We start from the raw sequence: 24,394 nt of genomic DNA, 5'->3' as shown, positions 1-24,394 counted from the left end.
GGTGGTAGTAGTAGTAGTATTGAATCTCTGCTCTGAGGACCCAGTGCCAGCTTTAGGAGCGGTGCCGAGCCCAGCCGCTCCGGGAGAAGCGGCCGCGAACCGGCGCTGCCCTCTTGGCCTCCGAGTGAGGAAGTCAGCCCTCTCGGGCGGCGGCCCCGAAGCTGGACTCGAAGCTTGCCAGCCTTTTAGGCAACGTGGAGTTCCGGTTCGTGGCTGCGGCTGCTGGTTGGAGGGCTCAGGCGTCGGCGGCTTCCGGCCTCGCCGGCGTGGGGCAGAGGGAGCGCGGGGGAGCTTACGAGGGGCCTTTGGGGCGGTTTCAGCAGCCGGAGATTGAATGACAAAAATCTGGAGATGGCTAATAAACTGAACAATTGATCTGAGACAGACATTCGGGGCTTGTGATGCATCCACGGAAATTCTTTCAAATTAATATTTCTCCAGCTGCAATTCTTGTTTCATTTCATCTTCAAGTCAGTAAGCCAATACCACGGAGTCACTGAAGGGAAAACGTCAATATTATGAATCTTTTCCTTCTACTATGTGGTGGAAATGACTTGGTAGCCTATAATCAATCTTAGCTTCTATGTGGCCTGCATCTTCTACTACTGTGTGTAGATGTTCTTATCAATGCTGTTTTCTACTCTTTCTAACACACTTTTTTTTTGGATTTTTGTGCTGTGCAATACATTAAAAGACACACAACAGAAGGTGTTTTAAACAAATCAAATATATTTACTCTACATTTAGAACCAATATATTTACTGTATATTTCGAACCTATAAAAAGGCAATAAGCTTAATAAGAGATTTCACTTGCTCTAATTTCTCTTGGATTTTTGCTGTAATTTTCTAAAGATAGTTAAATAGCTCGGTGTGTAAAAAAGTTTATTTTCCTCCTTCAGTCATGTCCAATTCTCACAGACTCTGGACAAGTCCCTGCAGTTTTCTTGGCAAGGTTTTTTAGGAGTGGTTTGCCATTACCTTCTTCCGAGGGCTGAGACAGAGTGACTGGCCCAGGGTCACCCAACTGGTTTTGTGCCTAAAGTGAAACTAAAAGTCACAGTCTCCTGTTTCTAGCCTGATATCTTAGCCATGACACCAAATTGGTTCTCTAAATAAAATGTAAAAAATTATAGGGGTCTCTTAATTGCCAAGACTCAATCTCAGCCCACTTTGTTCTTAATAGTAGAGATTATTTTGAATGGCTGCACAATCCAAGCAAATGCGACCAGCAAAGACTTGCAAGATATGGAGGCTCATCTGGTTCTTCTACTTAGGATCCTCTTTTTCTAAGACTTCCACTGAGAGAACCTCTTCATCCCCAGTCCGGGCTGGACTCATGGAAATCCGAAAAGGATGGTTGGGACTCTTGCAGATCTTCGTCTCTGTTCCGCAGTCGTTGGGCTTGGGGGAACCAGCTAGTGAAACATGGCTAGCTGGTGACTTGGGGACAATTGGTGTGGAACTGGCAGCCTGAAAGAAAAGTCAGTTTGATTGGGAATCGTATAAAGGGCCTTGATAGGAAAAAAGATGCTTGCCTTAAAACTGGGGGAAGCAACATCTTAGTTCTAGAGTCCAATCTTCTAGACAGGGCCCCAGAGCCATGTCCGTGGGCATGAATGTATCACCCACTTGGTTCCCTGCTCAGCTGACTTGAGTTTGCTCATTTAATTAAAATGAGATTGACACGGGAACTGGAATCCTGCATTGAGCAGCAGAAGTATTCCTAGAAGATAAAATTGACCTCAGCCAGCGCCACAAAAGATTTGCTCACAAAACAATCAAGAGGAACAAATGTGGTGGAATCCACCTTAATGGCTGATGGGGGTAAAGTAAAGAATCATCGGCATCATCCCGGTCAATGGTTATTTGGGACTGGCCATGCTAAGCTGTTTTGTGAAAAGCACCTGACATGCAGTCCCAATATAGGTACCCACCAGCTCCAAATGATGGGAACTTCCTTCTCATCTCATGAAACTACCCATTCAAGGTTCAGCTATGATTTCCTCCAGAGTGCCATAAGCCATTTTCCCCATCTTGGTGTCCCCCAGGGGTTTACTGTACAAGCTGCAATTTTCTGGGTTCATGTTATATGCTTGAGCCATGGTTTATAAATGTTTGGCTTGCTGAGCCACAACCATGATTTAAAAGTTGTAGCAATTAGATCCATTAGTGGACCAAGCCAAAGGTGAAGAAGGCTACCTGGTTCCTGCTCAGCCCACCCCAGCCTTCCCTGGCAGATTTCCACAATGCTCCTCTCTCGCCAGGCCGCTTGGAGGGTTTCAAGCACACCTGGATTGCCTTCAGCTCCTTCAGTTTCCAGCGGAGGTGAGCCAGTCTGCCCTTGCCCCTCATTCTCCCTGCAGCCATCAGGGCAGCTTGCAAGAGCTTGGGGGTCCCAGCTCTGGCTGGGATGATGGGGAGCCCCTTCTCTTCTTTGGGCTTGGTGTTGTTCTTCAGCATTCGTCTAGAAAGGAAGAAAAGCATAGTGTTGGAAACTGGCCAGATCTGTGAGAATAAATTACATGTGTGAATGCAACAGAATAACTGTGTGAATATCATAGCCCTTGTCTAATCTTCCTTCAGAGGCTCCTTTTCTAAAATGTGTTTTTGCTTCTTGGAAGCAAAATGTGTTTGCTTCCAAGCAAATGTGTTTTGGAGTTTCCTTTTAAAGTGACAAATGGGAGGCCCTTCCGGATGATGAGTGCCCCATGTGAGTCCCAGGAATCACTCTGGATAGTGAGACGTGTGGCACATTTAATTAATTCTTTAATTAATGAAAAGCATTGTGCAGTGTCTGCAGCAAGAAAACATAGGAAGGTCTATTTCCCACTCGAGAAGAGCCTAATGCTGGGAAAGATTGAGGGCAAAAGAAGAAGGGGATGACAGAGAATGAGGTGGCTGGATGGAGTCACTGAAGCAGTAGGTGTGAGCTTAAATGGACTCCAGAGGATGGTAGAGGACAGGAAGACCTGGAGGAACGTTGTCCATGGGATCGTGATGGGTCGGACATGACTTCGCAACTAACAACAACAATTTCCCACTTAAAACTCTCAGGGCAAAGAGCTGTATGGTCAAACCTCATATGAAAGCTGTGGTAGTCCATAGAATTGTTCCAATCAAGAGCAGCCTTGTCATTTCCATAAAATTGGAGAAATCATCAAAGATATTAAAACTTGGATAATTGAAGAAAATAATTTAAATACCATCTGAAATGAATCGTAGCCTCTCATAGTGCTGTCAAACTCTTAAATATGACTCATTCACTGCCATTCATATATTGAATCCTTTCCGTGTCTTAATCTGTTAGTCCTTTCCCTGACCAGTAGAGAACCCGTTCTCCAAATTTGTCTTGTTTCACAGCAGGCATGGGGAACAAAATAAAACCTGAAGGGCCGAATATTTGCCCATTATCTGAACTGTGTTAGGCAGAGCCATGTATTCGTGGGCAAGAAAGTTACCCCAGGAGGAGAAGAGGGTCCTCATGACAGATTTCCAGGGAAAAACTCAACCCAACGCCCAGAGGAGAGGTGAAGAGAGGATAGCAGAGGAAGGGAAGGCTGGAGGGAAGGGAAAAGTTGAGGAGGAGAGAGGAGACCAGACCACACAAAGCCAGACCAGGTCAGGCCAGGCAGGAGAGCCCATATTTCACCACCAACTGATTCTGACCACAGACATGGCTCCCATCGCACATCAGCCAGCACGAGCCTCTCGGAATTGGATTGACTGGCATGCCGTAGAAGGGAGACCAAACTGATTAATCGATTAAAATAAACCTTTGATCATCCTACATCTCACCTGGCTTTCTTCCGCAGCAGCTTTTGGGACTCCGGATAGTGCACCAGAATTTCATTCAAATCCTTCTTATCCAGAATGAAAAGGTTAGTAAATCCATGTGCCACAACATTAGCAGTACGCCGATTTCCACCTCCCACAGCCAGTAAACTAATAGAAACAGCAAAAATACAAACTCAGCAGCCAATTTCTCCTCTCCTATTCCACAGAAAGGGGCAGCAACTTCATTCTACCTGCCTCCACCGAATCTTCCAAGACTGTCATTCAATAACAACTAAACCAATGTAAGATCCAGTAATCCAAACATTTCTTCAATCCGATAGTACAAAACCACTGTGCCAGGCCGTGATGCTCACGCAGCCTCAAGGTAACCGGAGCAGGAGGTGGGAAAAAAGCATCCAAGATTTGTGGGGAGAAATGGAACTCAGAAGCTTAACCAAGATCTTAGAGTCTTTGCTGCCAGTGGTTAAACCTTTTAACTCTTGGAAGTCATCCAGGGTGCAGGCTAATAAAGGCTATTTTGCCCAATATCTAAGAATGGCCATGGCAAGATTTCATTTCCCTCAGTTTCTCCCTATTAATTCCAGCTACCAAGACTGGTTTTCTCCAGGCAAGATTGTTTGAGTCAGTGTAGCTTCATTCAAGTATTTATTTTCAAGTATTCAAGTATATTCAAGTATTTATTGAAGGGCAACCTGAGGCTGCAGTTAGTTCAGAATGCGGCTGCGCGGGTTATAGAGGGAGCCCCCCGTGGCTCCCGTATGACACCAATCCTGCGCAGACTGCACTGGCTACCTGTGGCTTTCCGGGTGCGCTTCAAGGTTTTGGTAACCACCTTCAAAGCGCTTCATGGCATAGGGCCGGGTTATCTACGGGACCGCCTGCTGCTACCGAATACCTCTCACCGACCCGTGCGCTCTCACAGAGAGGGACTCCTCAGGGTGCCGTCAGCTAGGCAGTGTCGTCTGGCGATGCCCAGGGGAAGGGCCTTCTCTGTGGGGCTCCCACCCTCTGGAACGAACTCCCCCCAGGACTCCATCAACTTCCGGACCTCCGAACCTTCCGTCGCGAGCTCAAGACATATTTATTCATCTGTGCAGGACTGGCCTAGATTTTAAATTTATAGGGGTTTTAAATTGGTTTTAATATTTATATTTATATTTTTAATTATTTGGCATTAGAATAAGTTTTTTAATGGTTATCTTAATTTGTACATAAATGTTTTATTTGCCTGTGAACCGCCCTGAGTCCTTCGGGAGATAGGGCGGTATACAAATATGAATAAATAAATAAATAAATAAATAAATAAATTAGGTTTATCTCCTGCCTTTCTCTACTTGCATAAATACTCAAGGCAGCTTTTAAGTTTAAAAAGCAAACATTAAAATTAACTATTAAAGGGTAAGTGAAAGGCTGTGTCTTTGTATTTTTCTGATAATGGAGATACGGGATTAAGTACACTTTCCTGGGGGGAGCCCCTCTTGCACCCCAGGAGCTGAGCCTTTGGAGACGGCAAGACTGTCTACAGAACGGCTCCTCTGGTGATGGAGAGGCACTTCCTCCCACAGCAGATCAAGCTGCTAGAACCTTTCGTTTTGCCTGGAAAGCCATGGGGAGCAGCAGCATCACGGGTTCCTGGTTATTGCCTCCATCAAGGGTTGCTCACATAAACTATGTTTTGAGATGAGCTGCCCAAAGAAGAGTCTGGAGGCTTAGATGCTGGAATTGGAAGGGGAGAGTCAGAAGATGGTTGCCCTCCTGGCCCACGCTGGACCTGGCAACTCACAGACTTGTTGCTGTGAAATGCCGTTGGGGAAGAAGCTCCGCTGAGCCTCAGAGAAAAGGTGGAAGAGAAATGCAGCAGAGAAGCGGAAAGGAACACCTGACCTTATTTCTCCAAACACGGAGCCGGCTTTCAGTGTCACCAGCACCGTTTTCCCATCCGGTCCTCCAAGCACTTGGACTTGTCCCACCTGAATGATGTACATCTCGCGGCCGATCTCTCCCTGAAGGGAAAATGAAGGAAAAAATGGATCTGAGCAGTTCTTTCCCTTTGGCTCCTTTGGCTCTGCAGAGTTGTGCAGCTTCATTAAGGTTGCCCTCCAAAGAGATTCAAAGGGAAGAATAAACCCCAAATAAAATAAATAAAATAAAATAAAATAAATAAAATAAACTCCAAACCCCAAAATCTTCAACCAAAAACTGTCTACTATTGACCTCACCCCATTCCTAAGAGGACTATAAGGGGCGTGCATAAGAGCACAAAAGTGCTCAGCCTTCCATCCTTTATAAGGTAGGTAAAATGAGGACCCAGATTGTTGGGGGGGCAATAAGTTGACTTTGTAAATATACAAATAGAATGAGACTATTGCCTTACACACTGTAAGCCGCCCTGAGTCTTCGGAGAAGGGCGGGATATAAATGCAAATAAAAAAAAAAAGTGCCTACCGTTCCTGTCCTGTTGTTCTCTTCATTATAGTATTATATGCATACTTTTACTTATACTTTTACTTATATATACTTTTTCTCTCATGATGAATTATTGTTTATGTTGATGATTGTATATACTGTTGTGACAAAATTAAAAAAAAAAAATTGGGATAACTTTTTTTAAAAAATTTTTTACGCAAATTATTATTACTGCTCATCGCAGTCAACCAGGTGTTCAGACTGGATTTGGCATTTTTGTCCCCCTATTTTATCCCTCCTTCCCAAAGACTTGGGATGTGGATGTTTAATGGTATTACAGATACTGTCGTAGGATGTAAGCCGTTCTGTGTAAAACCACCTTTTGCAATTGATGGTGAATTTGTCAATCCTAATGGTGCTCCAGTTGTTTTGGGATTGCACCCAAGGCACCTACGACCATTGATTCTACCTTTGCTTTCCTTTGCCACCCATCTCGAGATTCAAGGTGACTTTGAGCTGAGTTGCCTTGAAATTACAAAGTTGCAAAGTGGAAATGCAGTATTTCTGTGGGCTGGGGCAGAGGTTTTAATAAGGGAGGTGTTATCAGAGCAATTTAAGGCTTAGGGAGGCTTAAAGAGACAGTGCAGTCTTAAAGGAAAACGGCTGAGCTCCCATCCTTCCCAATGTAGGTCCTGGAGAAGTTATCCTATCTAGTCCGAGAAGAAAATTTCTGGGTTGAATATTGTCTGACACCAAGACTGGCTTCCCACTTAGACAGGAAAGGAGCTAATTTGCCATTTCTTCATTCTTGTGAATTTAGGGTCAGCAACTAAGTGGCAAATAATGACCAGGAAAATGAATAATCCCCCATATTTGTATATTTGGAGATAATCCTCCATTTGATGTTTTTTGTCCTATTTTCCTTCGTGACTTCTGATTTTCAGAGGAAAAGGAAGAAATGAATTCCCTTTTAAAGAAACCAAGCTCTTCCTCCAAAACCTGTGTGTATTTTTTAGCTCTGCTACTTCTGTTTTGCCATTATTTTAGTGCCTGACATCCAATAACTAGGAATCATGTAACGGCTGTGATGATGGCCAATTAGATTTGGCTACCCCAACCAAGCATCTAGCTCCACTGACATTCCCACACTTAAAAGCAAACATCCCGGAGAGCCCTCTTTGTATCGGCTTCAGTGACATTATCCAAAAAAAGCACAACGGGGAGAGCAGGTGATGGAAGAACCTCCTCTCCATGCCTGGAACCTCCCTTACCAGCGTGACTGAATTGTGCTGCAGCATTGCTCGCTGGTTACCTTTTTGCACACGTAGTCGTTAGGCAAGTACACCACAGATCGCAGCCGCTTCAGCATGTCAAAAATCATTTGCCGGTCACAGCCCTGCCCCAAAGGAAGGAAAGAAGGCTTGGACTCTGCTCTTCTGGCCAGGTAAGAAAGAGGAGCCTCAGGACAGCTGGCAGTACCTGGAAGAGTGGCACTTTGCTCACAATGCTGTAGTTTACATCGATGGCGATGTCCAGCTTCATCTTGTCGGGCAGCTGTGTGAGCAGCTCTGATTCATCTGCAAGTGGGGGAGAGAACAGCTTGTCTTCTGGACTCATGGTCCAGAGGGAGCGAATGGGGCCGGGGTATCGGTGATGAGCCCCATCCCTGAATCCCCCAGCCTGAGCAGCCTTGCATTTGCTCGCATGGGAATGGATCAGAAGCTTCTCAAGGTTGGCAGCTCTTTTTGCCTCCAGAAGACCCTACCCTGCAGTGGGTCGGGGTGTGAGTTCAGCCAATTCTCAGGTGATGGGCAGAGAACAAGATTACTGTGCCAACTGGAGGGAGGGAGCTAAAAGCTGGATATCTACTTCCCCTCCCCCCACTGCTCAAAATGCTCCCTCAGTTTAGGGAGCAGAGGAGGCCAAGTAAGGCCTGCCTCTAAAGGCATCTTGTATTATCGCCTTAAATTATTATTTTAAATAACATTTTCACCCCAAGAAGAATTTTAATGTCATACAGTATATTGGATGTGCACTACAATAAGGTAAAGTTTTCCCTGTCCAATTCTATGGGATAATGCTCATCTCACTTTCTTAGCCAAACAGCCAGCATTAGCCGAAGACATTTCTATGGTCATGTGGCCAACATGACTATACGCCAAAGGTGCGTGAAACACTGTTAGCTTCCCACCAAAATGGTACCTGCTACTCTTCTTGCATTTGCAGGCTTTCGAACTGCTAGATAGGCAGGACCTGGGGCGAGTGACGGGAGCTCATCCCTTTGCCTGACTCTCAGGTCTCAAACCTAGGCTGTCAAGCATCCTTACCACTGAGCCATTGCACCCCTTCCAGAAAACGAGATGAAAAGGGAATGCCAGGCGGCACAAGAAGTATTTTCCCCAGCTTGTGCAAATAAAATGTTTTCAGCTGTACCCCAAAGTGTCTCTGTGACTCTTCTCAGCAAACAGCAACAGCGACTCTTTCACAGGTGATAAATGGAAAGTGGAGAATGAATTCTCAGAGGATCCTTTGAGCCCTGAGCCTACAGCCTTCACGTGTGAATAAGAAAGGCGAGGGCCAGGCTGTTTGTCTCAGTGGCACAATTTAGAAAATTGACCAGAATTTTGCATTGCTGGGAGCTTCTGCGCCATTATCGAGGGCGGCATCCCATTACAGGAATCCTGCAGGGATTAAAAGAATCACTGCAGAGAACAGCTCCCCACCCACAGCCAAAAGATGGTCAACCACTTTTCTAAGCCATGCAGCTTCCCCAAGATTCTGTGTCACCTGAGGATAAGAAGGCATCTTCAAACGGTGGATCTAACCCTACAGAGGAAGAACCGTCTCCAGAACAGGCAAGGGGAACGTGTTTTTTAAAAACTGGGATAGGGGAGTGACTAAAACATAGGATGAACCATTGCAGGAACCAGACATGGCTGGTCTAGTGAAGAGAAGGACCAGGGGAGACATGAAAGCAGTCTTCCAATATTTGGGAGGGCTGCCACAGAGAGGAAGGGGGTCAAGCTATTTTCCAAAGCACCCGAAGGCCAGACAAGGAACAATGGATGGAAACTGAAGGAGGAGAGATTCAACCTGGAAATAAGGAGGAATTTTCTGACAGTGAGAACAATCAAACCGTGGAACAGAAGTTGCCTTTGGAAGTTGCGGGAGCTTCACCACTGGAGGCTTTCAAGAAGAGACTGGACTGCCATTTGTCAGAAATGGTGTAGGGTCTCCTGCTTGGGTGGGGGGTTGGACTAGATGAACTACAAGGTCCCTTACAACTCTGCTAATCTGGTTCTCAGGACAAGAACCACTCCTGCAGGTTCACTGGACCCCCGGCAGGGGCTTCCTGCCTCAGCTGACAATCAGAACAGCTGGGAAGCCTGTTGATCCAGACTGGGGAGGAAGGAGAAAACTGCTTTCCCTTCCAGTTCCTGCTCTCAGGGTTTGCTTAAATGCGCAGATTTGAGGTTCGAATGCATTTCATGCTATAGCTAGTCTGCAGCAAGGAGAGTTTGCCAGGGAGGATCAAAAAGCCAAGATGGCAGCAACATTATGATGCACATAAAAAAATGAGCAGGACTTAGGGTTGCCATGACAACCGCCATCTTGACTTTATAGCTCCACTTGCAACCACCAATAATTGCAATTGCACAACAGAGAAAGACCAAAGAAATCCTTTTGTCTCTGAAAGTAAGGTACTTACCCAGCATGCCTTGGGAATGCCAAGTGTATTCATACCAAGTTTTGATTCTGTTCTGAACCGAACGGGGAATTCTGTACAAAGCCATATACTTTACAGTATTATCCATGCAGCTCCGATAGTACGATTGTCCTGCTGTGGCAGCACCCACAACATCCCTCATCTGTATAGGATTTAAAGGAAAGAGCAAATGGATGGAAGGACATTATTCCACGTTGCCCACAGTCATGACTGGGATTCCCTGGGATACGGCAGGTGATTCAGATGCCCAAAAGGCCTCCGGTGCTGAGATGGAACCCATTAGATGCACCTGAAAAGCTAAACCTGACAGGCTGAGAATCTGCCTTGTTTTTGTTGGGCTGGGACACAATATCTGAAGGGCCACTCTTCATTTAATGATAGTTCAAAGTTATAATGGTCTCAAAAAATGTGATTTATGACCTGTACTTATACTTAAGAATAATTATTATTATTATTATTATTATTATTATTATTATTATTATTATTATTATTATTATTATTATTCTTAAGTATAAGTACAGGTCATAAATCACATTTTTTGAGACCATTATAACTTTGAACTATCATTAAATAATAATAATAATAATAATAATAATATTTTAATTTGTATACCGCCCTTCTCCCGAAGGACTCAGGGCGGTGAACAGGCAGATAAAATATAAATACACACAATAATTTAAAACAACCCTTAAAAAACTGATTTAAATGCCCAAAACGTTAAAAACATACTCCCCTATAAAATAACACAATTTTAAAAACCCATCTAATAAAAATAAAAATCAGGCTAGTCCAGCCATATGAAATAAATAAGTTTTAAGTTCGCGGCGAAAGGTCTTAAGGTCAGGTAATTGTCGGAGTCCGAGGGGAAGTTCGTTCCACAGGGTCGGAGCTCCCACAGAGAAGGCCCTCCCCCTGGGGGCCGCCAGTCGACACTGTTTGGCTGACGGCACCCTGAGGAGTCCCTCTCTGTGGGAGCGTACCGGACGATGGGAGATAGAAGCCGGCAGTAGACGGTCCCGTAGATAGCCCGGTCCTAAGCCATGGAGCGCTTTAAAGGTGGTAACCAATACCTTGAAGCGCACCCCGATAACCACACGTAGCCAGTGCAGTCTGCGCAGGATAGGTGTTATGTGGGAGCTCCGAGTCGCTCCCTCAATAACCCGCGCAGCCGCATTCTGAACTAGCTGAAGTCTCCGGGTGCTCTTCAAGGGGAGCCCCATGTAGAGAGCATTGCAGTAGTCATGAAGAGTGGCCCTTTTTTATTATTATTATTATTATTATTATATAATTATATAATAATTATTATTATTATTATTATTATTATTATTATTATTATTATTATTATTATTATTATTATTATTATTATTATTTCAATTTCTATACCACCCTTCTCCCGAAGGACTCAGGGAGGTTTACAGCCAGCTAAGAACAACAAATATAAACATTAAAAACAAATTTAAAAGATTAATTTAAATAGGCTGAAAATTCTAAAAACTGCTAAAAACCCCCATTAAAAAACTATTAGGCCAGTCCTGCACGATGAAATAAAAGAGTCTTCAACTCACACCGGAAGGCCCGGAGGTCAAGGAGTTGGCGTATCCCTGGGGGTAGCTCGTTCCAGAGGTACGATGTTGCATTCCCCCCCCCTTACACACACACACACATCAGATGATCACAATTGAGGTGCCTGGCAATCGCCCTGCATTCATGACCAAGGGTCCTGCGGACATGTGATTGCAATTTGCAACCATTTTTGCCAATTTCTGGCAAAAAAAACAAAAAAAAATACCACCCATTGGAAAACCTGGATTTGCTCAACGACCATGCCGATTTGTTTAACATCTGCCATAAAAATTGTCAAAAGATCAGGTCCAACTCAACTTACAAGGCCTATGGCTTACGATGAAAATTGGCACTTCCATAAAAACGGTGGTGTGCTGCAAATGAGAAAAGAAGGCAGCATTTTTTTGCAACCCACAGAAGGTGTGAAGTGAGAGCTCACCTGGCCGATCATCACTGAGAAAGCAAAGACGCCTGTGAAGTAATTGAGAAGCTGAAAAACAATCTCGAAGAGGTTGTGGGGCTCCGGCAGCCCTCCGATGGTGATGAGCGTCTTGACAGCCCAGTAATAACAGCGGATGTAACTGCCAAAGACGAAGCACAGGAGATATTCAAAGGTTGTGCCCCTCTTCTCCAGAGACGGCTGCCCGGCTGCCCATGATACCTACCTGTTTCCTCTGCCATCGTAGACCCAGGCGGTGGAGCCGATCCCCTGGAAGGAGGAGGCCCAGTAATACAAGCAGGAATTCAGGTGCAGGCTGAAGAGCAGGTAGGCCGTGATCCTTACGACTCTGCCAGAACAACAACCCTGCTAAAGAGGGGCTGCTAAACTCCCTGCAGAACCAGAGGCTTCCTGTGCTTTGCCCCTCTGCTGCTGCTAATGCTGCTGCTTCCCCAGTCCCCCCCTTCCCTCCCCTTGCCCAGGAGGACGTTGCTCCCACAGGGAACGCAAGAAGCAGGAACCTCAGAAGGTGCACTGGGAATCAGGTGTGGCTGGAGGCAGCTCTTCTCAGCCAGCCAGGATAGTGAAATTGCCTGCAAAGGGCAAGCAAAGGGCCAAGACAATGCCTTACACAATGTAAGCCGTCCTGAGTCTTCGGAGAAGGGCGGGATATAAATTCAAATTTAAAAAAAAAAGATGCCACCCCCCCATGACAATGCACCCAAAGCTTTGCCTGGCTACTGTGTAAATTGTGCAACACACAACACAGGCACTGCTTCAATTGCATATCACATCTGCCATCTTGACTTTCTTGACTTTGGTCTGCAGACAAATGTGGCGGGGGGGCTGTTTTGAATCTGGAAGTTGCTCCTGAAAGTTCAGTGCCTTTTCCCTCTTGCTGGGCTTAAGGGGTTCCTCCTCCTCCCCTTGGTCAGAGTGGCAGGTCATGAACACTTTCCTTCCTTAGTTACTGTGCATACAGTCACTTGCACAACGTTATGAGGGGATGGGGTGTGTGTGTAATGCTCAGAAAGGGGTGCAGGAAAACCAGTGACTTCCTTCTCTTGTTTCCCTTTGCACAACTCTTTCAGTCAGGGCATGCCACCCCACAGCAAGGAGAAGGCCTCCCGAGGCAGAGGCTAAAGGCCAGGTAGGCTCAGGTACGTGTATAAATATTCAGGCTTTAAAACTGGTCTGGAGTTTATGCTCAAACATGTACAATCATTTATGGATCAACATATCCATCTCCCAGCGGCTCCTCCAGCCTCCATGTCATCCGAGCTTCCCAAGCTATTTCTAGAGGTGGCCCTGCGCAAACTGCCTTATTTACTCTGTCTAAGGAGTTCTGCTTTAAGTTCAGTTAACCTCAGTATGCCATATGCTGGCCTTTAAAGTAGAAACCTCTGCCCTTTGGCTGCCATGTGGCTTGCAGCATTGGAAATAAAGTGGATGTCCAGTTTGATTCTACAAAACCATTGTGTAGATTTCGTTGTTGTTGCTATTTCCTTTAGAAAGGTTGCATGTCAGTCAGACATGTGAGGGAAGGGCCATCAGAGACTGCTGAACTGCACCCTGCCCAGAAGGACAGAACCTCACCTGTAAACATAGGCCTTGCTCAAAATAGCTTCAAGACGATTGTTAAACTCAGTGAAGGCCAGGTACTGTGAAAAAGAAATAAAAGTCCCAGTGAGCTCCAGAGAAGATTCAGCCTGCAGTTCACAAAGGAAAGGAAAAACCTTCCCCAGGGAAGCAATGGATGAAGTCTTGGGTGGGGGGGAGCACGGAGAGAGACCGATCCCTGGGGAGCTGCTCTGTGTTGACCTCCAGGGTGAAGCCAGCACCTCCTTTTCCAGCCCCTCCCCTAAAGGTGCGAAATCTGGCTGGAGGAGGGTTCACCTTTAGGCAGCGAGGCAAGCGCAGGAGAGGATGCACGCCAACCTTGAAGTACAGGAAATCCAGGGGGAGAAGGCAGAGGGCATCCATCTGAAAGAGGGAGAAGGCAGGAAGCACTTGGCTCTCTGGAACCCCACAGGCAGAGGCATTCGGCCTGGGTAATTCATTTGCAAAAGTTAAACAAAATTGCAAACAAAAATGTATATATCTGAAGAAATTATGCCTAATAACATAAACGTTTTTCAGCAAACTTTTTAAAAATGATCATAAAATGATTAAAAACGATTGTTTCTAAAATGGTAAAATTTTACAAACAAAGAGAGCAATTAACAGAAACTAATTTTGAAAAAGACAGACTCATCCATTTCCCCATAATTCAAAAGATCAGTGACCTGATATTCCCAAATAATATATTTATAGTATATACAATTTTACTACACATAATGAGAATTACATTGGCAAACTTTCTATGCCATTTGTTACAACAGCCACCAAAGCAGATAATATCTATACTATGACAAAGAATTCAGCGTCCAGAACATTATTTAAGGATCTTGTGATGGAGATCGCTGTTTCACTTGGATGATTTAGTGGTCATTTTAATTAGGAGTAAACCAAACAAAACACTACATACCTTAAAGCGATAGGACTTCAGGTAATTCTTCCTCATGGCTCTCTTATCAGTCTAGAAGATGAAAGAAAATGCAAAAGGGTACCACCCAAAACTCAGAAGGAAGACTGAGGCACAGCCAGCAGGATTTATGTTGTCTTGGCATGGAAACAGGCACAGTATCAAAATCTGCTACATGAGAATAGCTGCTCTTCTGAAGCTTCTTGCAGATTGTGTACACTTGGGGTGATTCCCTCCCCTTTACAGATGGATGCCTTATGTTATAAACCTAAAATAAACCTCTTGGCTGCATCCTGGGAAAGGCTTAGTGGTCATTGAGATTTCTGCAGCCCGGATCTGCTTATTTATGGATGAATGTGGGTTCGGGTATCAAGCTCTCAAATCAAGAGTCAGAACTCAGTCATGGCCTGGCTTGCTGTGTGTCACTTACAATAATATCTCCTTGATAGACAAACTGCAGGCGGACTTGAAAGACGGCGATGTCCAGAAAGTAGATGAGATCACAGAGGTAGTCAATAGCCATCCAGTAATAGACATTCTCAGGTGATTGATATGGAAAAGCCCAGCGGACCGGAATCAGCCAACAGTTCCAGTTCCACGCCAGGACCACAAGTAAGAGCCACAACACGTACATCAGATCTAGAAGAGGAAGGAAGCCCAGGAGACACTCAGGACTCTCATGGAGCTTCCCTCAAATTCCCATTTCAAACTTCTCATGGGAGAGCCAGCCTTGCCCTCTGCTTGCCGAAGGAGCAAGAGGGAAGAACAACTCGCAGATCAGAGGATCAGAGATCAGGCCACAGTTGTCACCCAGTGCGTCACATAGCCTGTGAAGCAAGTGGGCTAAGAGGTGGAACTAGTCCTCCCAAAGTCAGTTCAGCATGAATGTGCTGGCAGGCCATGTCCCAGCATCTTTCTCAGCTTCAGAAAGTAATAAAGATGGAGATGATCATCTTGGCCTCCCCATCAAATATGGAACCCAAGATTCAATACTTCCTGTACTGCCCTCTGATGCTTTAGAGAATAAGTCAACCGCCCCATCACTGTGACTGCCCCTCAAGTATGGAAGACAGTTATCATCCCCCCCTCCCAATCCTTCTCTTTGATAGGCTAGATATACCTAACTCCCCCAACCTTTATTATACAATTTAACCTCCAGATCCTTTATCAGCTTTGTTGGTCTCCTCTGCACACTTTCTAGCGTCTCAGCATCATTTTTCTATCACTGGGACCAGATACAATTTTTATACAGTACACAGTATCCCTAGTTATACTGCACTCACTAGTACAAAGCGGTACAATTACTTCTTGTTGTCTTGACGCTATCCCTCTGTGATTTTCTTGGCAGCTGCAGGACATTTCTGGCTCATACTTCAATGGTGGTTTATCAGGAGTGGGTTTCAAATCCTATCGCTACCAGTTCGCTTATGGGCGTGCGCGTACTTGCACACACACAATGCTTCTGGGCATGCGCAGATATGTCCGGGCAAGTGGGCAGAACCTCCTGCCACCACCGCTACCGGTTTGCCCGATCCGGGACAAACCAGTAGCAACCCCCAATTGTGAATCCATTTGGTAGTGATAGTCTCTATCCCACATTTGTCTATCTTATGAAGAAGCAGGCAGTGGTCTATTTTGTCAAACACCTTACTGAGATGTGGAGCCCTCAGGAGGAGCCCTCAACAATCCCTACCATTTGCTTCCAACTTCCTTCAGGGAAGTGTGTTTGGAGCTTAAAAGAGACTTAAGGAGGGTTGTCCACAATCAGTTTGCAGCTTAAATTATTTAACCTACACTGCAAGAATACCATTGTAGTCAGTGGTGAAATGCTACTGGTTTGCACCGGTTCAGGCGAACCGGTAGTGATAAAAACTATTTCCAACGAGCAGCTGTGCCGCGCAATTTAAAATCGCTAGAAAGCAGGAAATCCAGCTTTCTAGTGAATCTAAATCACACAGCACCGCTGTTTCCCCTCCTTGCTGTTCTACTTACCTTCCCAAGCCTTTTTCTGTGCGAAGCACACATGTTTGGTGTGCACTGTGCATGCGCGGCCAGCAAACAAGTGGCAAACCAGTTCAGATTTCACCACTGATTGTGGTGGGTTATGAATATCTCCACTTTATGGACTATATTTCCAATAATTAAAAATGTCACTTGTGAAAGACCTGAAGTGCCTTGCTGTATTTAAGGGTTCATACAAATTATTTGGCATTTCAAGGGATAAGAATTAGCTAATTGCTTGAGTGGACCATCAAGTTTCCTGGGGATTTCCAACATTCCTCTGCATTCCTCACAGGCACGAAAGACCATGAAGTTCCCAATTAAACTGATTTAGGGCTCATGCCTATTCATAGGAATCTACTCAGCTAGTGATTAACACTACTTTGGTACTAGATATGGGTTGATGGAATTCAAGGAGAGTTTGTCTTAGTCTATTTGCTGCTACGTAGAGATTCTGATTTCTCTTTTGACTCTGCCCCCAGGTTCTGCCACTCTTTCTCCCACAATTCCCTTCACAAAGTCCCTCCTGCTCATTCTTCCCTTCTCTCTCGGAGTGCGGTTGCCTTTTCAGTCCAAAGCCCTCCCTGTTACTTACTGGAGGAAGGGTCAATACTGCTGGGGAACTGGACTTTCCTCGCGTGGCAGAGGAAGGGGTGATACTTAAACCTGCAGCAAAGGATTTCGTGGAAACGCCCCTCTCCATCTTCCTCCGATTCTTTGCCTTTCTCCTCTGAGGTTTTCTCTTTGGAAGGAGCTGAGAGAATAAATCAAATTGGTGAAATCGAAACAAAATGTTTTGCCCATTATTTGGAGCTAAATGGAGAGAGAGTTCAGAAACACCCTCTCTAGTAAGAATGGACAACGCATATTGCAGCTTGCACCTGGCAGCCGGAGCCCCAATCAACCAGGATTGCTTTTTTCCAGTTAGGGCTGGAATACCTTGTGCCTGAGAGTGCAGGGGTAGGGGAACCTCAAGAATGCTGAAGCTTTTCTGAAACACATTTGTTTCATTAGTAAAATAATATTATCTCCCCTTAAAAACAACAACGAACAGAATGTAAAATGATTGTGTTCCCCTTGGAAGGAAGATTCAGACGCAGAAGGTCTGGATGGGGGGCAGGAGACAGTCTGGCTGCTGGGCTCATGCATCCCATATCACAGCGTAAAATAAGGGTCTAGTACGCAGTGGTGGGAGTCAGCCAGTGTAACAACCGGTTTGCTTCAGGCGAATCCCCACATGCGCAGTACATTTGAAAACAGCACCTTCTACTGTAGCTCTAGTGAATAAAATAGCTGAGGTACAACAATCCGCACTGCCGCACCAATCAGCTGGCCTTCAAAAAAGGAAATAAAGGTAGGTATAGCACAGGGGTGGGTGGGTAGGCCCAGCTGATCGTTGGAGCAAGCCGGTTCCCTCTCAGCTGATCATTGGAGCTACCAGTACGCCTAAACCGGTCTGAACTGGCAGAATCCCACCCTTGCTAATATGTCAACATGCCAAGGCCAGGGCTGCATTCCCCTTGTGAGCTGAACATTCCCCCTGCAAACCTCAGCTGGGAGGCCAAGGCTCTCTTGCCGGCCCCCTTGGGACACCAGAGTCCCAGCCCTTGTCTCCTGGACTCACTCACAGGTTGCAGGGGTCTCATCCTCGGAGGAGGCGTCAGGGTCTGTCAGCTTCTCCTTGACTTTCTCAGTTCGGTCCTTGAAGAGCCGCACCAGCTCCTGCAGCCGCTCGTTGATGATGGCGCTACTCTGGCTGGCGGCTGAGCTGCCCCGTCTGGGTGAGCTGTGGAGCAACCGAGAGGGGGAATCGGGTCCTGCCTTCCCAGGGACTCTGAAGGGCCCTTTAGCTCCCTTTTTGACCTGCCACAGGCTGGATAGGTTAAAAAGGCTGGCTAGAAAAGTAACCAAAATAAGATTTTTGGTTGCCTGCATTGTGAGACCTTTCTCAGTTGGCTGGTGGAAGAAATGGGGCAAGGGGGTGAGTTCCCTAGTAAAGCTACCCCCTCTGGCCTGGGGAGGGTGGGGGGGAGAAGCAATTTTACAGATGTCCTTGCCTTTGGATCAGCTGCTGAGCCTGCTCTGCAAGGCTGGGAGGTTCTACCCAGTTAAGGCAATATCTGATCAATTTGTGTGTGTGAGTTTACCTGGTGCACTGCCTCCTTTTGAGGCACAACCATCCATTCATCAGCTTCCCCCCTCAAAGCTTCCCCATAGATGCCTTTGACTGAGGACCAATGAAGAAGGGGCAGCTTATCAAGGCAAGACGTGAGAAAAATAAAAATGGGCCAGTCTACATCCAGCCTTCCTACTCTCTGGTCATCCCTGGATGGCCCCCCAAATATTGATCTCTGACACCTGTCAGTTTTAGTCAGGTTGGGCTTTCTGCAACACTTTCTGTAAGGAAGGAAAGATTAGTCCAAGCTGAGTAGTAGTTATGCTTTGTGCAGCATTGCCTCCACCTGAGAGACAGGACCAGTTAGTGCCCCCACGCACCACGAAAACGCAGATTTACCCCGGTTAGTCCATGCAATTCTCTGCAAGCCAGGCTCTCTTTCCTGGAAACTATCTAGGCCAGTGATGGCTAAACTTTTTGCTATCGTGTGCCAATAACGGGGAGGGAAGTGCAGGGGGCATGTTATGCATGCATGTGCCCACACCCACAATTCAATGCCTCCCCCGCAGTCCGCACCCCTGCACTCCCCCACACATGCACGCACGACACCCCCCCCGTGCCCCATTTTGGGCCTCGTAGCCTAACTGAAGCTTCCGGAGGGTGAAAACGGCCTCCCCCGACCCCTGGAGGTGCTCCGGAGGCCGGAAACGGCCTGTTTTCTGAATTCCAGTGGGCCCGGTAGACTCATTTTTCTCCCTCCCCAGGTTCCAAAAACTTTCCTGGAGGCTGGGGAGGGCGAAAACAGCTTCCCCCATCTACCTAGAGGCCTTCCGGAGGCCAAAAATGCCTAACCCTAATCCTAACCCTGTACTTACCTGGCATCCAAAACAGGCTGCATGGAGACTTCTGGGAGGGGAGGTGTGGGTGGGGCCAGCCGAAAATTAGCTGGTCGGCCCATGCATGTGTGCTGGAGCTGAGCTAGGGCAACGGCTTGCGTGCCTGAAGATATGGCTTCGCATGCCATAGGTTCACCATCGCAGATCTAGGCCAATATATTGTTGGACATTTTGCACCCATGCAACGTACCAAGAAGCTGACTCTCTGCAGCCGCCTTTAGTTTCTGTGTCCATCATTGCATAGCAACACCCGTATCTATGATGGAGGGTTTGAGGCCTTCAAGGATATATTTTTCTGAAATTTCTGCATACTTTTCCCATAGGCACGTAGAGGACAAAAGTATGGTTTGTGCAGTACCATAGTGTACCATGGTATTCTAGACTTTGTAGATTTTCTTTTTTCCAAAACATTATTTTTCTCCATCATTAAATAAGCTTCAGTTTTTCTGTATCCTCTCTCAGGCCACTAATAGGGAGCTGCAGCAGCCTTGGCTATGCCATCCTTAGGAGGGCAGAATGGGTTGCTGTCCTGGCAAAAGGTTGAAGTCAGATCCAACTACCAGCCCAGTCGTGTATGGGCCATTCATGTGGTCTCAATCAAATCTTGAAGTAATGACCTAGTAGAAGTCCCCAATCTGCTGAGATAGGAGGCTTTGAGATTATACCTGTTGGGTTCTTCCTGTGGGCTGGACTGGTCTGGCCAGGCATGGACTGGGGACAGTCTCAGCTCTTCCACTTTTACTTCTTCGGAAGAGGATTTCCTCCTAAAGCGGGGAAAGAATTTGGAAAAACAAAGCACAACAGAGTAATTGCTACCGTATATACTCGAATATAAGCCGATCCGAGTATAAGCCGAGGTCCCCAATTTTACCCCAAAAACTGGGGTAAACTGGGGACTCAGTATCGAGGTGGAAATGAGGCACCTACGGTTGAAACCCTCCTCCCTCAGCTGAGAAGGCTGGCGGCTCCGCCCGCCCTCTCACTGCACCGCAGGGCTTCCGTCCGGTAAAATGTGAAAAAGAAAAAAAACTCGAGTATAAGCCGTATATACTCGAGTATAAGCCGAGGGCTTTAAAAACAAAACTCGAGTATAAGCCGTATATACTCGAGTATAAGCCGAGGAAGTTTTCAGCACAAAAGCGTGCTGAAAACTGCACAACGAGTATATCTGATATATAGTATCTGAGTACTCAAAGGAATAAGATTAAGATATTGCCCAACAAATGATGCTTTGATAGACCAACTGGAGAAAGGTACTCTAAATTATTCTTTCAGACTGCTGTTCTTATCCATTAATTGCATTAACCAACTATCATTGAGATTTGATGAAGTAATGAAAAAAAATACATCACCTAGGCAACTTATGCAGAAGCTTCTCTCTCTCTCTCTCTCTCTCTCTCTCTCTCATGGCTGGCTATTAAGTCTTTGATTATTGTTTCTTCATGCTGCTGTGCCCTCAGCTCCCAAGTACCTGGTAAGTTAGGGATAAATCAGCACTTTGTCTGTCCACAGAGTGCTGATTCACCACCATCTTACCAAGGATTTAGGAACCAAGGGCGCACAGCACAACAAAACAACAATCAATGATTTAATAAGCGTCCATCAATATCCCAATCAACAACTAAAAGCCACACACAACCACGCACCACATAAAGGTCACAAATAGAACAGCCCAGTGTGCACAACCTGGATATCAAGAAATTCCCTGTGGATGGGCTCCAGGAGGAGCACAAAAGCTCTGGTCCTGGTGACCGACTCTGATTGGATCCTGCAACATTATTCAGAGACACATATATTTGCCTTTAATCATTAGAGACTAGTGGACGAATTCAGGACTGTGAATAGGAAGGGGAACTAAAAATAATTTTGCAAGGGGCATCAAAGTACAATTATCATCTTTGCCAGGACAGACAGAATGGTTGTGTAACAGCTCCAAGGCTGAAAAGCACCAGGCAAAAGGACTGCTTATATCAAGGGAAAGGCAGGAAAAAGAAGCAGAGTAATTAAATCTCTCTGGGTACAAGAAGAATCACTTTGTGGTGAGCGAGGACAAGCAACTCATTCTATGAGACAGAGAAGATTTCTATCAGTAAAAGCTGAGCCTGCCTGCCTGCCAAGGTCAGAAGAGTTGGAGGCCTGTAGACTAGGAAGAGAGGAAGTGAAATGAAATATGTTAAGAAAACATGTATTAGTTGGCCATGATCATCCAGGGATCAGTCAAGCATTTGTTAAGTTGGAAGAAGCCAAGAGTCTAAACTTCTAGACTCTGTCTCTGGTGTCTTTGCAATGCAGTGGGCAATTGGGTCGAGTATAAGGCTGCATTCTGGTCTGTAGTCATGTCTGAAACTTTTCTACTAGTCTCATCTACAACAGAATGAAGGGTTAATTATTTGGAGACTCTTGTTTGCTAAGTCTCAGTTGGAAGCCTGACGTTATCTAGCATTACCATGGCAAGGATCCAGGTAGTTCTGCCAGGTTTAGCTGGGATTTCCTAGTTCTAAGGAGATGGTCCAAGATTTTGCTGAATTAGTTCCAGAAACTCCTGACAGAAGTTGAGGACATATATAATCAAATGACAATCTGATAGGATGGTAGAGCTAGGTAGTTACAGAAGTGTAATTCAGGCCGAGGTCCAGGTTCCCACAGAATACCAAACTCTGCATAGACACAGGCTTCATACCTCTTGGGAGCCTTTGGTATAGGTGGCACAGCAAGGCTGTGCAAGCTCTTTGGGGCTGATGGCCGAGCTTGGGAGGCAGGTATTGGCAGCCTGGAAGAGCCAGAATCCACCTTTGAAAGCTTCACCGTAGGGTATTTGCTGGTTGGTTGTCCTTGGGCAGGAAAGAAATGTAGGTTACTGACAATATGGATTCTTGATCTCAAGCAAATTCCAAAATGCTCAAAAACATGGCTGTAGGTTACAATCAATAATCTCTGGCAGCTTCCTCTGCTTTGCTCAGTTATGCCCTTGTTTCTAGATTATTTTCTGAAGAAAATTCAAGTCATCTTTTGAAGGCATCAGAATTTTTATAAAATGTCTATATAACTCAATATCTATGGCAGCCAGAAAATGGAAAGAGTTGGGTTAAGAAATGAAGTGAAATCAGATGTTGCTATTATTTTCATAAGCAAGATATCCCATCCGCCATTAGAAGATGCTTCTCTAGAATCTTTCGCCATGTATTTATGATTCAGTATTGGCTAACTTATTGTTATTGTTGTTATCATATGAGTATCACAAATTCTTATTGAAGTTCTTTCTTATTAGTTTCATTAGTTGTCTTGGTCACCATTTTGAGAGCTTTTGACCACATTTTGCAGGCCCCCATGGTGGCCTGAAAAGATTTTATTTCCAGATAATGCTAAAATGACTATTAAATGCAAATAACATCTGAATCTTTACATAGATTTAATCTAGGGTTGGAGTCCCTTTCGGAAATTGATGTAATGTTTAGGTTGGTTTATTTTATCTATTTTTGACATTATTGCCAAACGGCTTTCTCATCAGTCTTCCCTTAACTTCTGTCTCAGAGCTGCAAACCTTCTGGCTGACAAGGCCCATTGCACACTCTCCATTTTCAGGAGCCCTGAGGGATGGATTAAATAATCCCTTCTCATTCCTGTATCCCTTTTAATGAATGCCTGCCCCCCAAATTATCCACATTTCTTCTACATTCTGGAGACAATGTATGTTGCTCCCTCTGGAGATAACGCCCTATTTGGAACTGAGCAGGAAGGTCAGCCAGGAAAGCTGCAAGCACTAAAGTCTTGGCAGGTGCTACATTACCCCCGATGCCCAAGCGGGAAGCTTCTTCCTTCTGAAAACTGGGGTTGCTCAGGCCAGCCTTCGGTTTCCTAGGGATGAGGACAGGGATGTGGGAGGGAGGAGCAGAGCTGTGGTAGCTGGGGACATTGGGCAACTCTTCCACGACGGCTGAGCAGGAAAGGGAGGCATGCAGATGACGGCGTGGCTTCTTGGGCACCAGGCGAACCAGCTCCACAGCGCGGGTTGACCTGGACATGGCGGCACTAGGGAGCCAGGTGCTTCAGGGCGAGGCTGTGGGGCTGGGAACTGCAAGAAGAAACACACAACCACCCAGTGAGGAGGGGCAACACTCCACCCTCAGGGGGGCTCTTTCCTGGCCAAGAGGGGAAGGCGGCCTCTCCTGGGAGCCAAAGACAGCCCAGCCGGTGGGAACTCTCCCCAAGAGAGTGTGGCCTTGATGCCCACATCTAACTCTGGTCTGAGGCACTGAGGAGCCCAATTCAACACCAAAACAGAGCAGAGCTTTTCAGAGCAGCATCTGTCATCAAAAGTAGCATACAACTCTTTACATACATCCTTAACTCCCCTCCAAACCACCACCAACCCTCAGTGCAAAAGAAAACAAGAAAAAAGGCAGAGGCTGAATGCTGAACTTTGGCCAGTGGAGTTTCTGAGGGTGTCACTGGTTTATGACACCCCCTGCAGTCCTCAGAGACCAAATAATGGGGGTGGGTGGGGGATATGAGTAGGTTGAAAACATTGCCACAGAACAGTCTTCATTTGTAAGCAAATCTGAAGTATCTGGAGATAACCATTCATTTTTATAGTTGTTTAACTCTGGTTTCTAGGCCTCTCCATAGGTTGTGATCGAAAGGGTCAAGATGGCAGCTGCATTGGCCTGATCAGTCTCCCTCCCTGCTTATTATGTGCACCAATCACACTTTTTTGACCAAGCCCTGCAGGCACCCTTTTAGCTTCTGTGCACCAGATGCTGCCCTTGCACTCCCTGGAAGAGAACCCAGTGGGCCCACCTGGTGGAATCGTGGGTCTGAGGGGCTGCCCTGCATGGAGGGGGGGCAGACCGTCCTGAGTGCAGTGCACAGAACCTGCAGGTGCCACCAAGGTGGCAGCAGCTGCTGTTGCCTCCTCTCTCTGAAAA

At 46.0% G+C, this 24,394-nt stretch overlaps 1 protein-coding gene across 18 annotated transcripts in view; it reads right to left on the bottom strand.

The window, feature by feature from the left end:
* Positions 1-24,394, bottom strand: part of CNGB1 (cyclic nucleotide gated channel subunit beta 1) — a 77,173-nt gene continuing 52,779 nt past the window's right edge. For all 18 annotated transcript variants that reach the window (XM_058154735.1, XM_058154742.1, XM_058154745.1 and 15 more), the window contains 18 exons: positions 24,267-24,387; positions 22,150-22,300; positions 20,135-20,233; positions 18,086-18,243; positions 17,053-17,211; positions 14,887-15,095; positions 14,460-14,510; positions 13,829-13,915; positions 13,529-13,593; positions 12,159-12,281; positions 11,933-12,074; positions 9,913-10,072; positions 7,683-7,780; positions 7,516-7,599; positions 5,682-5,800; positions 3,798-3,944; positions 2,292-2,466; positions 1-1,472 (listed from right to left, as the gene is read on the bottom strand). In XM_058154735.1, coding sequence (XP_058010718.1) covers positions 1,269-1,472; positions 2,292-2,466; positions 3,798-3,944; positions 5,682-5,800; positions 7,516-7,599; positions 7,683-7,780; positions 9,913-10,072; positions 11,933-12,074; positions 12,159-12,281; positions 13,529-13,593; positions 13,829-13,915; positions 14,460-14,510; positions 14,887-15,095; positions 17,053-17,211; positions 18,086-18,243; positions 20,135-20,233; positions 22,150-22,300; positions 24,267-24,387 — 2,352 coding nt within the window. In that variant the 3' untranslated portion in view covers positions 1-1,268. The remainder of the gene's footprint in view (positions 1,473-2,291; positions 2,467-3,797; positions 3,945-5,681; positions 5,801-7,515; positions 7,600-7,682; positions 7,781-9,912; positions 10,073-11,932; positions 12,075-12,158; positions 12,282-13,528; positions 13,594-13,828; positions 13,916-14,459; positions 14,511-14,886; positions 15,096-17,052; positions 17,212-18,085; positions 18,244-20,134; positions 20,234-22,149; positions 22,301-24,266; positions 24,388-24,394) is intronic.

The sequence above is a fragment of the Ahaetulla prasina genome, chromosome 12 (assembly GCF_028640845.1).
Source record: "Ahaetulla prasina isolate Xishuangbanna chromosome 12, ASM2864084v1, whole genome shotgun sequence".
Lineage (NCBI taxonomy): Eukaryota > Metazoa > Chordata > Lepidosauria > Squamata > Colubridae > Ahaetulla > Ahaetulla prasina.
Note: the sequence above shows the minus strand (reverse complement) of the source record. Positions and strands in the feature narration are given on the sequence as shown.